An 18,897-nucleotide genomic window follows, 5' to 3' on the forward strand; every position below is an offset into this window, starting at 1 on the left:
TTTAAAACTGCTCTCAAACTCATTTCACAATTCAAGTGCAAACACTCATTTTGGGGAAATTGCGCTCGGTCTTTGTGCTGCACACATCTACGTAGTTTTGACTGTTGTGTATTTTCTGTTTAAAGAAATTTAAATAAAGGTTTAGTGCATCATAACGTTCTCTACAGAGTCTCCCTTCAACAGCTGGTTCGGTTGATAGATCAAGGCACATGATTGGATGTATTAAGACAAGGTCAGAGACGTGTCAGTGTGACTACAGAAGGGGGACTCTGCAGAGGACAACTCTCTCTCTTATTATCTATTTTTCTCTCTTTATATATATCTCTCTCTGTCTCACTGGGGTTTAAGTGCACAAACACAAAATAAAGTGACAACACACTGGTTCAGTACAGTAACACTGACTTCACAAGTCAAACTCAAAGGTAGGACACGACACGCCTGAGGCTTTTTTTTTTTTTTTTTTTAGGTCCTCATGTTTCTCTTTTAGGAACTCGATGGAATTAATGTGGATTAAACTGTGGGACTGAGGAGCCCTGCTGCCTGAGACAGGAAGCAGTGGAGTGCCTGTTGTTGGAATGCGGATGAAGTGCACAGTGAAGGGTGTTGGTGGGGGTGGGGGGTGGGGGTGGTGGTGGTGCTGCTGTGGGCTGAGGGGCGGAGCTCAGTAGGCGTGGTCTGCCACAAACAGAGACTCCTGAGCCGCCGCTCCCTTATCTCCAGAGGACACGTACTTCCCCACAGCTGCCTTGCTGTTGTTCTGTGGACACACACAAAGCACAGCAGGCCTCAGCTTCTCTGTCAGACACTCATCCACAGCGTATCCATTTCATACAGACTCACTATTATTTACATGAGCTCCTTCAGGAACAGATACTGAAGTTACTTTACGGATATAAATGATTCATCAGACTACACATAAAAAATCATAATCAAGATATTTAAAGACGTTAATCCAATCAGGCAAATATGCAGCAGCCACCTTCAGGGTCTTATCATTTCAGCTTACTTCAGTGCTGCATGGAGCTGAATGAATGCCACATTTATCAAGTTAGTTCAAAGTAAGAGCTGGTTTCCTGTAGCAGCTGCTGTCTTAAAGCTGAGAGCTCCTACCCAAACAGTTATAACATTTACACATCTGAGTTTCTCACTGGTCTTCATTGTTGTATATGACATTTATGACAAATTTTCTAAACATTACCAAAGCCAGTAGTTAACCTCTTAGACACCCTGTATGAAGCAAGCTGAAAATTAAGAACTGGTATCAAACTAGACCTCAGTGTATCAGGAAAATTAAATGTTAGGCATGTTACTTTTAAGTAATTTGTCATTACTTTCCCCAAAAAAGTAACTGCGTTAGTAACTGCATTACTACATTATAAAAGTAACTAATTACCAGGAAAAGTAACTATTGCATTACTTTTTTATAAATGTTCATGTGTCAAATTACTTGGACTCGCTCCCCCCAACCTCCTAACCATAACACTAACCTGTTTATCTGGAACTAAACAACTCAGATAAACGGCTTCTTTTCCGACTAGTTGGTCGACATAAAAGACAGTGTATCGTACACTTTAATGGGTGTATTATTTTGTGACGGGACTTCTTGAGTCAGGCAAGGGCGCATTTTATTGTCAGTGACAGTAAGGCATTATATGGCGTTGTAACAGAGAAACAGTAACTTTTTTTGATTACTTGTTACTGAAAAAAGTAGCGCCGTTAGTAACGCTGTTATTTCATATGACGTTATTCCCATCACTGGGAATATCATTCTCATAACTTAATGTGAATATGAATGACGCTCTTGAGCTCTAACGGCCTCTGTTAATTTGTAGTACTTTTACTTCAGTTCAGTTTTGTCTCTTGTCACCCTTAGACCCTGTGTCTTTTTCCTGTCCTCCTCCTTACCAGAGCTCTCGTGATGTACTGCTCCTGACAGGCCTTCCCGTTCTCCTTCTTGCCCCCCCAGGCCTTCAGCGCAGAGGCCTGCAGGGCCCGGCCGTAGGAGAAGGTGAGGGCCCAGGGCCGGTGCAGGTGGCACTGGTTCATAGCGTTCAGGTTGAGGGTGGCCTCCTCCTCACTCTGCCCTCCGGACAGGAAGGTCACACCTGGGGGGAGGGGGATAATGCATACAGGTGATAACCATATTCATGTTTATGTGCATAACATATGTACACACACACACACACACAGATCTCACCTGGCACCGCCGGGGGTACGCTGCGACGCAGGGCAGTGACAGTTGCCATGGCGATCTGCTGAGGCTTGTATTTCTTGGGGCAGGAGTGGCCAGCGGTCACCATGTTGGGTTTGAGCAGCGTGCCCTCCAGGTAGACATGGTGGTCAGACAGAGCCTTGTAGACAGCAGCCAGCACCTGAGACACACAGGGACAGCTGTTTCCATCTGTCCTTCATGGGGGGGGGGGCAGAGGAACTGACCTCCAGGAGCCACAGCTAAGATTAAAGTTAGACGTTCAGACTCCCTAGAGCAGGGCTCTCTATGTCTTTTATGTGTATGCTGTGGAGTGCTTTGATTGTTTTATGCTTGGTTGTCTTGGAGAGGCCAAAGACAAATTTCCACTACGGTGGACAATAAAGTCTTTCTATTCTATTCTATTCTACTTTTATATAATGACTGACATTTACTCATGTTTTGTCTCTTTCATTCTTTACAGTCGTAAAACAAACTGTGTTTCCCACTCTTCATGAAAATAATCTGTTTTTAGCTTCTATCATCCTGGTAGCTGAAATCATTACTGGCATTGTCCCCCCTCTATTAAATATGAAAGGAGGCTGAAAATCAAGGGACATGTCTGTTCTGATTATACAAGTCAGTGGTCCTGAAATGCGTGTTTCTCTTCTATAAAACACGTTCTACATCTTGAGGCAGAGCTCTGTGGGAAACAGTAGGAGAGGAACAGCTGGAGAGGGAACCGGGATTTGACACAACACTGACAAGCACTGAGAGCCAGGTAGCGTATGTGTGTAACAATAAATGTACATTGCATTTGATGTGTGTGTTTAGGGGATTGGGTCTTTCAATTTCAGGGACCAAAGCTACAAATCTGGGTTTTGGCATCTTAAAAACAGATCTAGGGTCAAAAACCTCACATTAAACCAAGACTCATAGAAACTCATTCATATCCTCCAGAGCTGATCTCATTGCTTACTCTGATACAACTAGTTCTGACTCAAAAACAGAGCAGATGACTCCAGTTGTACTTTTCATAGAGTTAGAGTTTGACGAATAAGTTGGTTCTATGTTGACAGTATTGGGGTAAAGCTGATCTATGCTTCTCTGCCTTATTATTCTATCCTCTAATCCTATGTTTAAATAAGATAATATCTATTTTATAATCTGTGTTTTTGTTCTGGTCTCTTCTCATTGTTTGACCTTGAGTTTCTTTTATTTCCGTTTGGCACATTGAATGACCTCTGTATCTGATAATGTGCTATACAAACCTTGCCTTCAGCGAGGCAGGTCCAGGCAGTTCTGCTGCCTCTCTGCCCTGCTCTGCCCTGCTCTCAACTTATCTTTTGTATGGAATTTAAACAAAAGTATGCCCAACAAGTTCCTACATGCCCCTGTGCAGGCAGTGGTGAATCAGGGAGGTGTGAGTGTTTGTTCATCAGATTCCTGCACTGATTTCAGATCTGTGTGACACTGCTTTGCATTAGGAAGACACTTGTATCCTCTCTGTTGTGTTAAAGGTAGACCACAATGTCAGCCGGTTATTCTAAACTCAACTATCCCAGTATGTACCATACATCTGTTTACATTGTTTATCTCTTGAATACGCTCTGTTTGAGTATTGTATTATTTTATCTTCATCACTCTGCTCTACTTTACCTAAGTATCCCCATAGAAATTCACTGGTATCTTAGCTACATTTTTATTTATTCCTTCTGTCTCAGCATCACTCACCTTCTCAGTCACATACTGGCAGCGCTCCAGGTCATGGTCACCGTCTGGGAGAATCTCAGGCTCCACAATGGGCACAATGCCGTGCTGAGGGGGACAGGGAAGGGGAAGCGTTAGGTGACAAGCGTCATGACAACAGCCAGGAGACACTTCCTCTCCTGAGGCTGTGTGTGGTGTACCAACAGTTAGTTAGAAGGGAAGAAGATGGGCCAACAGTGTGCTGTAAGAGGAAACTGAGGAAGCTGACTGAATATGAGTTGTGTATAAGTGTGTGTGTGTGTGTCTGTGTGTGACTAACCATCTGACAGATGCTGGCGTAGCGGGCCAGCACATTGGCATTCTCCATGATGGCCAGCTGGGATGGAGTGGTGGAGGTGATCTTCAGCACACAGCGCCACTTGGCAAAGTCGGCGCCGTCCTTCTTGTACTGTGCACAGCGCTCGTAGAGCCCGTCCAAACCTGACACACAGACAGACAGGGACAGACAGACAGCAGGTTGGACAGATGAAAGACGCTGCAGACATTCATGAGGCGGAAGAAAAAGAGGCCAAGTGCAGCCACAGTGACATGTCCTAAACACAAACACACAGCTGCAGTCCGAGCCATGCTTGAGTTCCACTATAGTAAATTCAGTGTTAAAGGGATAGTTCAACATTTTGGCAAATTTGCCTATTGCCATAATCCCTATAGTTACTGTATAGCGGTTAGGTTAATTACCTTTAATTATCGGTGTAAAATGATTTTAGATCGGTGGGGCAGAGACGCGAGCTGCTCTGCTAACACAACGAAGGCGCATTGTACTTTCCCCTTTCCCACATCAAACTCATCAAATACACAATCTAACAACTCCAAAACACTCCCATGGAGATATTGTGACCTGCACATTTATCAGGCTATGAAATAATAATGTAACATTACGAGATAGAGTTGTTTTCGATGCAAATGCATAGCTGGAACTACGTGTGTCGTAATGTTACATAATTTTACGTTATTATCTCATAGCGTGGCGAATGTGCAGGTCACAACTTGTCCACGGAGCGTTTTGGAGTTGTTGGATTGTGTATTTAGTTTGATGAGGGAAACGTGGAAATACCGTATAGCTCATGTCTCTGCCCCGCCGATCTAAAAACAGCTTGCACCGACAATTAAAGGTAATGAACCTTTAATTGACTATAGGGGTTATAGCAATAGGCCAATTTGCCAAAATGTTGAACTATTGCTTTAAATGTCGCCTGACCTGTGGGTGAAGCTTAAAGCTACATTGTTTCACTGCTTTGTGGTAAAAACGGAGCGTTTTGGAGTTGTTGGATTGTGTATTTAGTTTGATGAGGGAAACGTGGAAATACCGTATAGCTCATGTCTCTGCCCCGCCGATCTAAAAACAGCTTGCACCGACAATTAAAGGTAATAAACCTTTAATTGACTATAGGGGTTATAGCAATAGGCCAATTTGCCAAAATGTTGAACTATTGCTTTAAATGTCGCCTGACCTGTGGGTGAAGCTTAAAGCTACATTGTTTCACTGCTTTGTGGTAAAAATCGAAAACAAAATCGGAATGTGGAGAGGTGCTGCTCACCACCAGAGCACTAATACTGCCCTTCAGCCAATCAGAGAAGGCCACTGTCAGAGCTTCATGGAAACAGCCTTCAATCAATATGTCAATGCAGTTTGTATTTACTGCTGCTCTCAAACTGACGCTTCAGGCGGATGTTATGGGCTGGCAGCTGATGAGGACTGACTATTGTATAAAAGACAACATGGTTTCTGCACTTGACTGAAATATTCCCTCATGCATTGATCACTGCGTAATCTGCACACTGATGTAATCTGCATGCCGGCTTGTCACATCTGATCCCTGATTAACAAAGTTATGATGTTACGATGTAAAAACAAGTTTTGTCATCTCTAGATAACATGAATATTATCTCACAATAAAAAAAACATTTTCTCCTCATAATATATCTCTTCAGTGAGATTACAGGACTAAAAACACTCACGAGTAGAAATTAGAGCGTAAATGGCACGATTAACCCAAACAGTCTGTGGCTTCTCTGTGGCTGCAGAAGCCCCTCCCTCACAGGAACTGGTCCCAACCACTGTGATTGTGAGAAGCTCAGCCCTACACTTCCTGTCCTATATACACCAATTAGACGTAACATCATGAGCAGCTGACAGGTGAAGTGAATAACAGTGAATAACACTTCATCATGGCACCTGTTAGTGGGTGGGATATATTAGGCAGCAGCTGAACATGTTGTCCTCAAGAGTTAATGTGTTAGAAGCAGGAAAAATGTTCAGAGTGAGGATCTGATCCAGTTCGACAAGGAAGACTGGGTCTCTCTCTCATGTGAAAAGCTGCAGTTCTTGTGGGCTGTTCCTGGTCTGCAGTGGTCAGGATCTATCAGAAGTGGTCCAAGGTCTCAGACAGATGCAATATAATTGGATTATGAGAACTCATATTACTCCGGATAGACTGAATAAGATGAATCCAAATATTCCTGATATCTGTGTTAAATGCAATGTGGAAAAGGGCACCTTATTTCACTGTCTGTGTGACTGTCCTGAGATATGAAAGTTCTGGAATGAAGTTATAAAATACATTTCTCAGATGACCTTGAATCCAGTACCCGACTGTCCCTATACTTTGTAGAGGTCGACCGATAGTGGATTTTTAAATTCCGATATAATAACGATAGTTTGGAGCAGGAAAAAGCCGATAGCCGATTAATCGGCCGATACCCCCCCCCCACGAAAAAAAATAAATAATTAATTAATTATTTTTTTTTTAATAATAATATATAGCTATTAGCTACTGTAAAACTAAAGGATGTGGGACACTGAATCATCCCTGGACCCTGTGAGTGACGAACAGCCAAACTCCACGCGTGAGTTTGTTTACATCAGAACAGCTGTAATGAGGACGTGACGCTGCAGGAGAGGAGACTGTAACTAAACAGGACGTTAGCTCGTGGTGTGGTTACGCCGTACATTAACAGGTGACTGTTTCACTACAATTAGCCTACTGTGTGGAAAACCCATAGCCTGTAAAAAGAAAAACCACGCTGTAATGATCGTGATCGAGTTGCAGACAAGTGTGTTTGGAGCTGACGGGAGGAGAGAAAAAAGAGAGCGAGACGCACGTAGCGGCCGCGATATGACGACCCCGTCCCCGCTGAGGAGGAACTCTGCTGTTATGGAACAGGACCTAAACCAAGTCGAGTAGACCCATAGAGCCCAACTTTGTAGTGTAAAGAGCCATTATTGTGCGTCTGCCCCAACTCTGCGGCACTCTTCCTCCTTCCCGTCTCTCTCTAGCTGTCCTTTCAAAATAAAAGCACAAAAAGCCGGAGAGGAAAAAAAAAAAAAAAAACACTGACTCGTGAGCTGGTGGCGGTGAGATATTTAGCGTGGCAGCCGCCACCACATTATCTATGCAGGAACCCTTATGATTAAGAGAAAATACTACAGTGTTTCTCATTAAATAACAAGAGAGTTTCGTTCCAGTCAGCACCTCCACCTGCCGCCTCTCTCTTAGTGCGGTCGCACCGCACCTACAGTACCCTCACCTGGGTCACTTCTCTGCTGCTGCCGCTGCACACGCCCTGTCTCTCTCTCTCTCCCATGCTCTGTGTGTGTGTGTGAAGAGCAGCCCCGCCCCTCAGTGATCAGAGAGACAGAGAGCGGCAGGGAAGAAGCAGTTTATGGCGCTGTGGAAAAAACTGCAGCCATCGGCCACTATCGGAGCCAAGTTCCGCTGATTCCGATAGTTTGTAAAACGTCCTATCGGCGCCGATTAATCGGCCAAAACGATTAATCGGTCGACCTCTAATACTTTGTATTCTTAATTTGTGTCCAAAGGACTGTAGGCTAAACAGCAAAGAGAAGAAAATGACTGACTTATGTTTAGTACAAGCTAGATGCTTGATTTCTCTTTGCTGGAAAGATGTCAAGAGCCTTTCGATTGGTTGCTGGCTGAAAGAACTACCAGCATGCCTTGTCCTTGAAAAGTCAACATACACAATGAAAAATAAATCAGCCAAATTCAAAGAGATCTGGAATCCCTTTCTTGTATTCTTAGAGAACTGTGAAGTTGAAGAAGCTCTGGTGACTTGAAGGTGGAATGTCCTCAAGTGTCGATACCTTAGCCATGTGATGCTAAGCTGTGTATGATTACATAATGTTGTTACCCAGTTTTCTTTTGTTTTTTCTTTATTTATATTTCCTTTGGGGTGGGGAGGGTGGATTATTTTATAGTTTGACCCTTTATATGCCTTGTTAAATTTATTAAAATGCATTTTTGTAAACAGTTAAAACTAAAAATACATGTCTATAAAAAAAAAAGTAGTCCAAGAGTCAAGTCCAGACCACTGTTCCTTACAGTGGTGAAGCGGTTACAGGCTCATTGATACACAACAGACAACAGACCAGCTACTGTTGCTCACACTGCTGAACAAGTTCATGCTGCTTCTGATAGAAAGCTGTCAGAACACACAGTGCAGCACAGTTTGTTGTGTATTTAACCCTCCTGTTGTCCTTCAATCTGTTCCCTCCCTCCATCCTTCCTTCTTTCCTTTCTCCCTTCCTTCTTTCCACAATCCTTTTTCCCTTCCTTCTTTCCTTCCTTACTTCTTCTTCCTTCCTCTTTTGACCCAATTGACCTGAACTGTTCCCTCCCTCCACCTTTCTTTCCTCCCTTTTCCCCTTCCTTCTTTCCCTTCTTCCTTCTTCTTCCTTCCTTGAATGAATCTGTTCCCTCCCTCCATCTTTCTTTCCACAATCCTTTTTCCCTCCTTTCCTTCCTTTCTTCCCTTCGTCCTTACTTCTTCCTTCCTTTTTGACCCAATTGGCCCAATCTGTTCCCTCCCTCCCACTATCGTTCCTTCCTTTTCCCCTTCCTTCTTTCCTCCCATCTTTCCCTTTGTCCTTCCTTCCTTCCTTCCTTGACCCAGGAGGACAACAGGAAGGTTAAACACTCACTGATGTAATGATTTATTACCAGTCTTCATTTTGTTGCTCAGGTTTGTATAACATGTATTGACTGGGTTTTGTCTGTGTCTACTGCAGCACCCACAGTGACAGTAGATCTGATCTCTAACCATACCTTTCACTGTGTTTCCTGAGGAAAGAGCGACAGAGAAAAGAGCAAGTGTGTACCTTGAGTGGTGGTCTCTCCATTGGTGCCGGCGAGGGGAACCACACCCTTGTCCACTTTAATGCCCACCACCATGCCCTTCTCTTTCACCAGCTGGGGGAAGAGCTTGCCATCGTCTGTCTTCTGGTAGAGCGTCTCGTGGAAGAAGATGACGCCGCCGATGCAGGGTTTGACCCGATCGTCGGAGGTGAAGAGGAGCTGGCGGTAGAGGCGCCGGTTCTCCTCTGTGTTCTCAGTGTTGATGCCCTGGAAGCGCTTGGCCATGCTGCCTGGAGCGGAGACACAGGGACAAGGCAAGAAATGATAAATGCCACTTTACAAACTGTTACTTCAAAGGCATGAGGCCGTTCAACAGCCACACCGATGAAGCAGGAGACATACGACTGTCGTGATAGTTCTCCCCAATCCTATCAAAGAAGACCTGACACCAGGTTGGGAATAATTCATTATGATATTAAAATGGTCAGATCACATCATACTCATTGGTAATTACAGTGTAGTGAAAGAGAAGCTGGGAGTTTCTGAATGGACTGAACCTACAGGTTAAAGCTGCAGTTCCTTTAATGACCACTAGAGTGTGGCTCCAACAGTGACTCATGATAAGAAAAAGAAAAGTCCGCACACCAACAAAAGCTCCAGAGCAATAATTCATTATCACCCAGATATTATTGCTCTGGAGCTTTTGTTGGTGTGCAGACTTTTATTTTTCTTATCATTGACTTCTTTTGTCTGGCACCCAGCGTTTAGATTTTGGGATGTGCATGCTTTTTCTCTTTTTCCAACAGTGACTCGGTCCCCATAGACTCCCATGGTAAAATGTGTGACAGGTGGGCAGCGTTGGGCACGTAACTTTTAAAAAGTAGTTATAGTTATTAGTTACTTTCCCCATAAAGTAACTGAGATAGTAACTGAATTACTACATTATAAAAGTAACTACAGTAATAATTACCAGGAAAAATAACTATTGCGGTACAATTCAATAAAAACCAGTGTTTCGTTTGTTTTTTATTGTTGCAAATACACCACCGCTGCATGTCTCCACCTTCACAGCAGAGTCCTGCACTGGGTCGGGTACTCGTGTTGAGTACTAAGGTAAACTACAGATAACTATCTTGCTCAGTATCTACTCTTTGCACCTCGTTGACGGACTACACTACAGCGTGTTTTTCCGCAGCATCATTTAACTCAGGTGACAGAATAACAACAGTCTCAGTACAGATTAGTGGTCGCTGTTGCCGGTGTATTTTTAAAATTAGCAGGTTTGATTCTTGTGATGGACGTCACGCTCGAGTGCTAGTGGGAAAGAAAGAAAAAAACAAAACAAAAAAAACAACACTGATGATTGTAAACGCGGGGGGGGGGGGGGCCTGTGGATGGATCAATGGATCACCTTGTGGTCGTTAGAAGAAGTGCAGGTTCACACAGTGGTTATACTGGTGGCATTGCTGGATGAAAAATTATTAGCTTATGAGATGATGTGTCAATCATATGTGACACAACTACATCCTGAAGTGCAAGAAGACACACACACATTATGAAACCTTAAAACTGTCAGTTCAGAGTTCTTCTCTAAGTGTCTTCATCTTTTCTGTGGTGTTTGTGTCACTTTGTCCTTGTTTCACAAAACAAACCTTTATTCCACAGAACAGAACAGAAGTATGACAGTATGATTTGAAGAAGAAATACATCTAATAACAGCAAATAGCTGCAAGTTTAAGGAGAAATCTTTCATTGATATAAACCTGGGGTGTTATTACTTATTAGCCTCTCAAAAATTCACAACTTGTTACCATTTTCAAGATGGCAGACATTTCTGGAAGGGAAATGCAATTTCACCTAACCTACATTTTACTAGAGATTATAATGATAGTAATGAACATTATTTATACAGCACAATTCATGATGACCTGACTGATCAGCCACCCAACATGATCGACCAGATTAGGATGTATGTTTCTAGTCACCAATTACATTAAAAACTGTGATGAACACACTGTGTGCTGTGCATTGCAGTCCTACCTCTACTTTATACACTGTTACCAATGTGTGACAGGCCACCAAATATAAAAAACATGTTGGTTGAATGGAACTTTGACAGAGTGCATGAGACTATATACGTAGTCCATCATGTGTAATACTCTTAAAATGATCTGTGTATTGCTGTGTATGATTTTTATCCAGAGTCAAAATAATATTTAATTGATATTAAAGCAGAAGTAAGTGATATATTTGTGTTAATATAAATCTTAAATAGTTATATCTTCCGACAGCAATCACTTACATAGAGTGTTTGGACTGAAACACGGGTCTCTCAGTCCCTCTGCTCTGCTCTGAGCCGAAGAGAAAACATTTATCGTATCCTACAGTTTTTATCCAATGAGGAGAGAGAACGGCATGCAGGGCTGTGTGTGCAGCCAAGGAACGCCGTGAATGTGGCGACGTAGCGACGAGGACTGTTATGGTGCGTTCAAGGAAACTCGTATTTTTCCGACCGTGAAGTCGTACCAGTTCGATCTGGTACGAGTTCACCGGTCGGAAGTTACGAGTGGCCGTTATAGTGACTTTCACCGGTAAAACAGGTCGGAAAAACACGAGTGGGTTGCCTGGAACGCTACAAAGTCGTAAGTTGTGACTTGAAGCTGTAATTTACGATTTCAAAAGCCTGCCTGGAACGCAGCATTAGCGAAAACGACCGGACCACTTACTTCTGCTTTAAGACTTGTGACTTTTAAAGGGATATTTCAACATTTTGGCAAATTGGCCCATTGCCATAATCGCTATAGTCATAGGAGTAGGTTTGTTACCTTTAATTGTCGGTGTAAGCTATTTTTAGAACGGCGGAGCGGAGCGGCGAGCTGCTCAGAGCTACGCTACGGAGGCTAATGTGATTTCTTGGTTTCCCTCATCAAACTCATCAAATACACAATCCAACAACACCACAACGCTCTGGTGGACAAGTTGTGACCTGCACATTCATCACGCTATGAGATAATAATGGAACGTTATGAGACGGAGTTGTTTTTCGAGGTAATTACAGAGACTGCTTGCTGAAAAACTGTCCCTGAAGGGAACGCGCATCAGCAGTTTTGCATGAATTTGCCTCTAAAACAACTCTGTCTCGTAACGTTCTGTTATCATCTCATAGTGTGCAGGTTATAACTTGTCCACGAAAGCGTTTTGGAGTTGTTGGATTGTGTATTTGATGAGTGTGATGAGGGAAACCAAGAAATCCCATTAGCCTCCGTAGCGTAGCTCTGAGCAGCTTGCGGCTCTGCTCCGCCATTCGAAAAATAGCTTGCACCGACAAATAAAGGTAACAAACCTACTGCTATGACTCTAGGGATTATGGCAATGGGCCAATTTGCCAAAATGTTGAACCATCCCTTTAAAACAACTTTACGGCTGATGTGCATGCTAGTGAGGAAGGAACATATTTGCTTAAGTTGAAGTTATTCTACTGTCTTCTCTACACATGTAGCCAACGTTGGCTGTATATTCCGTTTCTATTGAATTAGTGAAGTGGAATGTGGTTGATCACGGTGGTTAACAGGAAGTGTGTGATTCTACTGCAGGGCCGTTCTTCAGTAACTCCTCCCTCTGTGTGGCTGTCGTACCTGTGGATTCATCAGCTGCCAGGATGCCTTTCCCAGGAGCCACGATCCTCTGAGCGATGTCGCTCAGCTCCTTCTTCTGCTCCGCACTCAGGAAGGGATACGCGTGAGTCATGGTTGGTGACTGTGGAGAAGGACAGATACCAGTGTTGACTTACTCTTGAGTAACTCCATTATATTCTTGAGTAACAGAGACCATGCAACCTTTTTTTCTAACTAGACCTTTTCAATCTTTTTATTTGCCTTTACAGCAGGCTATGGAGCGGTGTAGAGACAGACAGGATGTAAATGAATCTGGGGTACAACATGAAACAAAGTCAAATACATGCAATTGAGTAACAAGCCTATGATGTCAGATAGAAACTCTGACTGTACTTGTCTACTAATACCACACTACTTTGACTTTTACTTGACATGAAGCTGTTTCACATCATGGTTCCTGTCATCTGACATTCTGTACCATAGACACATACTATCTGTACCATCCCCAGGGACGTGAGGACCGCACGAGCTCCCCTGGAAGAGCGTGCGTCACGGCTCGTGAGGAGTAGTAACGTAGTAACGTAGTAACTGTCAAACTTCACCGGCTCTGACCACTTGGTTTACCGTGGAAGACTCCTGTCTCCTGTCTCCTGTCAGCGGGTTTAACCACTGAAACACTTGAGACAACAACAGCTTCTACTTCACTCATAAAATAGGCTACACTAACAGTTATTAGAGTGCAGCTCTCGTGACCGCACTTCCGCGTCCTCGTGCAGTCTGGATGACTTTGACTAGTAGCCTACCACGGCCCCAGAAAAACTCCAGGGTTTAGTTCGACTAGACTACGTTAGAATATCATAGCTTTGTACACAATATAGTCGTTATTATCTTTATCAAAACAGAGGCATTACAAAGTGATGGATAAATGCAGTAATTCGGACGCAACATGCTGGTTAATAAACAGTGTGTGAGATGAGTAGTGGTATTATGTTATGTTTCCTCCCCTCGCCTGCTGCTCTGAATGATTCTTGAGAGAATAAAACTCACCGGGTTTTGGCTGCGCAGTCACAGAGAAAGTCTGTCTCAGATGCAGGAAGCTGCTGTTGTAACAGAACAGAGATGGAGACGGTGAGAAGGGCGAAGAGGGCAGAGGCGAAGGGCGTGGTCGCGACGGGCGTCGTCCAATCAGAGCGCCGCGTTCATCAGGATGACGCAAGGTTTCCTCCAGTAGGAGGATGTCGGGTTGTGTCGTCGGCCTTCGACGACCTGAGCGATGATGCTGCAGCTTCAGGGTGAAATAAACCCCGCAGCTTGTCTTACAGATAACTAGTAACACCTCAAATAGTCTTCTCGAGATTCTTATCGAACTCTATCTGGCTGTAACTGAGAACAGAGAGTTAAGCCCTCTATAGCCCAGTCTATCAACAATTGTGGGAAAGATAACAGAGACTGTGGTTAAAGTCAATTTTTAAAGTGGGAATTAGTGCAAAAACCCCCCACGAATAATTAAAAAAGAAAGAGAATTGCTGAAGTTTGTCACTGCTAGGATCAGAGAAAAAAGCCTGGTGGTCAATAGGAAACCATGTTAAGATGTCAGAAATATATATTTAGGCTAGCAACACTTTCTAACCACTGCCACGCTGAAATGTTATAATCACAATTCAAGGAGGCAGTTAGTTAGTCTAAGTTTTTCCAATACACTTTACTGTGAGTAGTGTAAATTGATGAAAAATGTGCAGTCAAAAAATAATCATCACAATTAATTGATGCTCATACAGAACAAACACGCCTGGACAAAAAAGAGGGCCTGACAACAAATGAAGGTCAAAGATAAAAACAGGTAGCCTACTTCTGCAGTCCAAGATGATGAACCACTTTTGCAATGTCATTAACCATTTCTAATAATCCCAAGACCTGCAATAATAAGTAGCCTATAACAGCAATGTCAACAGCAGTTTTCATAGATATAGCTTTACTATGACTATTACATGTAATAGATATAAATAACAGTTGCAAATAAGTCCAAGCTAAACTCAACCAGGAAGAACAGAAAATCACAGTTTAATCTGCTCTTTAGGTTTTTGCGCAACAGCCCCATGTTACAAAAGAAGAGGTGTTTCCCTGTAAGGTAAAGCTGAGGGCTAAGTCAACGCCTAGTCAGTGCAGCTGTAGGCCTACGTGAGGATCCTCACATGCGTGTAGTGTGGGGAGTAGTGACAGAGCATCATTACAGGAAACCCTGCTGCTATAGTATCTCACTATTCCATGATGTGTTTGCATCAGATACATCTGGATTCATTTACTGTGGTTGTGATTGTTTCACCTCAAAGTCATGATACAAAAAGTGTCTAGATTTATATGTTGAATCACATATCAACTCTTTCCTTAAAATATTAATGACTATCCACTGGTTCACTCTTCTTTACACTGAGGGAGCATCAGGTATTTCAGAGAGAATCACCTCACATTCATCATGTGAATGATGAATCACTTACAGTCTGTGACAGACACTCACACACTGTTATATAACATATATAACTCCAGTGCTGCTGATGTCTTTTTCCACTGAGTTACAGCTCCTGACTCTGATGCTTGAATGTCCTGTCTCCAGAGAAATGTGAGTATGAAATCACAGCATATGCAGGGTTATAAATGAACAATAAAACTACTAGAATTAGTGCCTCCACCAGCTTCAGGTTACATCTCTTTGTCCAGAGTCATAAAAAACATGATACATTTGTATGAAAATGTGTCATAACTGCTGAATAAAGAAACCCCCAAATCAATATAAAGAAAAATAACAACCAAAAATTAGAAATAACAAATTAAATATGGAGTAGATGTCATTTACTGAAAGAGAAGTTGGAAAATGTGGTACATTCTGACATTTTAGTTCAATTACAAATGCATTAACGATTCTATTCTTGACTCTGCCCCTCTGCCAAATACACTATATCACTAAACTAATCCACATTTGTTGTGGGTCCAGCCTGATGTGAAGCATTTTTAGACAAGAGCATTATCAGATGGGATGTGAACTTGTATTTCTAGCTCTGCTGATGTTTTAGTTCTAAATGATGATTAGTGCTACATATTCAAACACATCAAAAAAGAGCTCATGTCAGGTGTCCCAATGGATTATCTGACCATCAAACATCATTAGTATTCTAATGCTTGATAAAGAAATAAAACACCCTGTCCAAGGCAGAGGAAAGAGTTCAATGGAGGGTTTACAATGCAGATTAAGGAATAATGGCTGAGAGTATAGCTATACAGTGTTCATTTTACCTTCAAGACATGTTTTATGTTGCTTTACAGTCACAGTTGAGTTTTATATATAATGTATTTATTATTCTGGATTGTTTCACCTGGTGGCATCCAGAGAGAAGAAGTGAGGGTGAGTTAATCAAAACACCTTCACAGGCCACTGATAAGAAATTTGAACGGGATGTTATTTGAATCCAATCATAAATATAATATAATGGAGGCACACAAGAGATGTTTCTTTTTCTGTTTTTTTTTTCTGTTTTTTTTTCCAACCTACAGTACAATGTGCAAAATAATTATAAGAATCTGACAAAACAAAGAAAAAATACTGCTTCTTTTTCATCACACACCTTTGGTCCACAGCACCTGTTCTCAGTCTGACTCTGGCTGTTCCTGGTGTTGTTTTGGAGGCTTCAGGGATTGTGAGGAGATTAAGTTTTCCCTCTGATCAGTGTTGCATGCTTGTGGAGGTACAACACTGCAAAACAGAGTGTTTGGAAGCACCATCATCCCTGTCAGTCAAACCTTGTGCAGCTCATCTGCAGTCCCATGCAGACCTGCACACTGATCTGAAGCTTTCTGAGATTTTCCTCTTCTCTTCTTGTTTTGACCTCAGCTCCCTTTACTTCATTTTATTCATGGCCTTTCAGACATTACATTTTAATCTCTGAATCCATTTCAGTTTGTATTTACAGTACAATTACATGTAAATCACTTTGAATTGCATTTTGACTTATTGATCAATTGATTGAAAACCAAAAGAACAGAGAAACATGGGTGTGACTTGGTTCTCTGCTCAGGATGCCATGACTACACTATCTTTACATAGGAAATATATTTTGCTGCTGCTGTATTATTGTTTTAAGACTCTCTCCAATAACATGATGTGTTTAACCGAAGTGTTAACATGTCCATGTTTTTATATAACACAAAATTTGAATACTCTGGACCCGCCCCTGGCTCTCTCAGACAGACTCCTCCTCTGAGTCTGGGTCTGACTGAGGCTCAAACATGAGTCTCCCATGTTTCCTCCTCTAACCATCCTGATGATCTCTGCTCTTTTACCTGTCTGGAACAAGCAGGCAGTAGGTGGGGCATAAGGTCTGAATTCTCAATCAGTAAATCAGAGGAGGTGAACTTCAGACCCAGTTGCATGTGTGAACACCCATTCCAACAAAATATGAATCATAGCAGAGGGATTGGACAGAGATTAATAAAGAAAAAAAACACGTCTATAGAAAAACTCCCCTGTAACCTTTTAGGCACAGCGGACTTTCACTGGGTAAAAATGAAAAGGGTTTCCTTTGAGAAATATTATATAATGATATGTACTAATATACTTACTTTATTATATCAGAAACATTTGATTAATTGTTTCTACAGTCTGAAAATGTATAGTTTAATGTCAGTTTTGTTATTCCTACAAACTTCATTGAATAATGATATGATTTACAATCCATTACAAAGAAAAGTGTTGGACATTTTGTTAAAATATCTGTTTCAGGCTCATGAAATCACAATGCAGTCACATGTTGAAAGAAGAATGTGCTTTCACAGGCTACAGACCTACAGACATCTGGCTGCTCTGATTTCCATTCTCCAAGCTAATCAATAACATGACAAGTGTTTTTTATAATTAAACTATGGAACAGTATGAATGTGGGTTAAAAGAATGTCCAAACATAATCCAGTTCAAAAAGAAGTACAAAGAAATTATTTTCAATATGTACAGGAATGAGGGTGTTTGACAACCACAAGGTTCTTCTTATTATTTATTTGGGTATTTACCCACTATTTGTTGCTCTGTTGGTGTTACCCTTCAGTTTGTCTTTGTATATGTATTTATATATGTGTTTATATATGCCTATTTATTAGAGAGATAAAGATTAGTGATAATATATTAGAATAAATCCAGCTAGATAAATTTATAAATTAATTTATGGTACAGATTATAATGATAAGGAAGCTTGATAGCTAGGGTCGCTCAGGTCTGCTCCTATGGTCACATGTGTTATATATGAAGGTCAGTTTATCATACAGTTTGAAGTTTCCATCTGGTACTGTCAACTCATTTCACCAGCTCATGGTGTCTGTCTTCTCTCCTCTGTCGCTGCATAGAAAATAATCTACAGCCACCTACTGGTGATGATGCGACTGAATGTATTACAGCTTTCCATCTCTGGGTGGCACACTTGTCACAGGGCAGGACCGTGCATGTGTGAAGATGAGTGGCGTCTCTGTGACCAATCACTGGCTCCAGCAGACACATTCCACATTGGCAGTTTTACTCGGTGGCTTTGAGGCAGTTCACACATCAGAGACGTCACTCTCATTGCAGCTCTCAGAACATTTGTCATCTCTCAGAACGCTGACTCACCTGTTCCAAAAACCCCTACAACCATCAAAACCTTGTTCACACATTAAACATGCAAAGACAAATATGACTGAGTGACTTGAGAAAATGGAAACTGCAGGAAGGTAGAAAGTTATAAGTGTGCAGCTGTGTAATAGTTACTTCAGCATTACAGTGAATTATAGTCTATATTGTCTGACTCTTTGTAGGTCTTACTGTGTAGACTTTATTTGATGATCCATGTGCTGCAGATAATCAGACCACAGTGCAGAATTGGGTGTGCTGGATACTGAATTTGTGTTTTGTCTATTGGGATGTGGGAGAATCACCAAGTCACTATGTGATGAACACAGTGCAATGTCACATTTTCCAAATAGAATAAAAGAAATTTGAGTAGACATGCTTGTGGAGTCAAAAGCAAATCTTTGTCTGTACTTTTGTGATGTGCTAGAGATGGCTAACGTTGCAGGAAGAAAACACCACAGGACAATATGGGACTCAGCTTCTACAAATCAAGGCTTTCCTCCTCATATCTGAAAAACTAAAACTAAGTAAAACTGAACCAAAACTAGGCAATTCCTCAAATTAAAACTATACTAAAATTGCTTAACC

The 18,897-nt window shown here is 41.9% G+C and overlaps 1 protein-coding gene across 1 annotated transcript; it reads right to left on the reverse strand.

Moving 5' to 3' along the window:
* Nucleotides 1–481: 481 nt before the first annotated feature.
* LOC146983525 (fructose-bisphosphate aldolase A-like) lies at nucleotides 482–12,857 on the reverse strand. The gene is made up of 7 exons (XM_085785141.1): nucleotides 12,687–12,857; nucleotides 9,075–9,341; nucleotides 4,218–4,378; nucleotides 3,923–4,006; nucleotides 2,198–2,372; nucleotides 1,906–2,105; nucleotides 482–757 (listed from the first exon to the last, which is right to left on the reverse strand). Exons 1-7 carry the CDS (start codon nucleotides 12,796–12,798, stop codon nucleotides 662–664), a joined length of 1,095 nt encoding a protein of 364 aa, XP_085641267.1. The 5' UTR covers nucleotides 12,799–12,857; the 3' UTR covers nucleotides 482–661.
* Nucleotides 12,858–18,897: the final 6,040 nt, after the last annotated feature.

Source organism: Trachurus japonicus, chromosome 8, assembly GCF_045865225.1.
Source record: "Trachurus japonicus isolate A0001 chromosome 8, Traja_1.0".
Taxonomy (NCBI): Eukaryota; Metazoa; Chordata; class Actinopteri; order Carangiformes; family Carangidae; genus Trachurus; species Trachurus japonicus.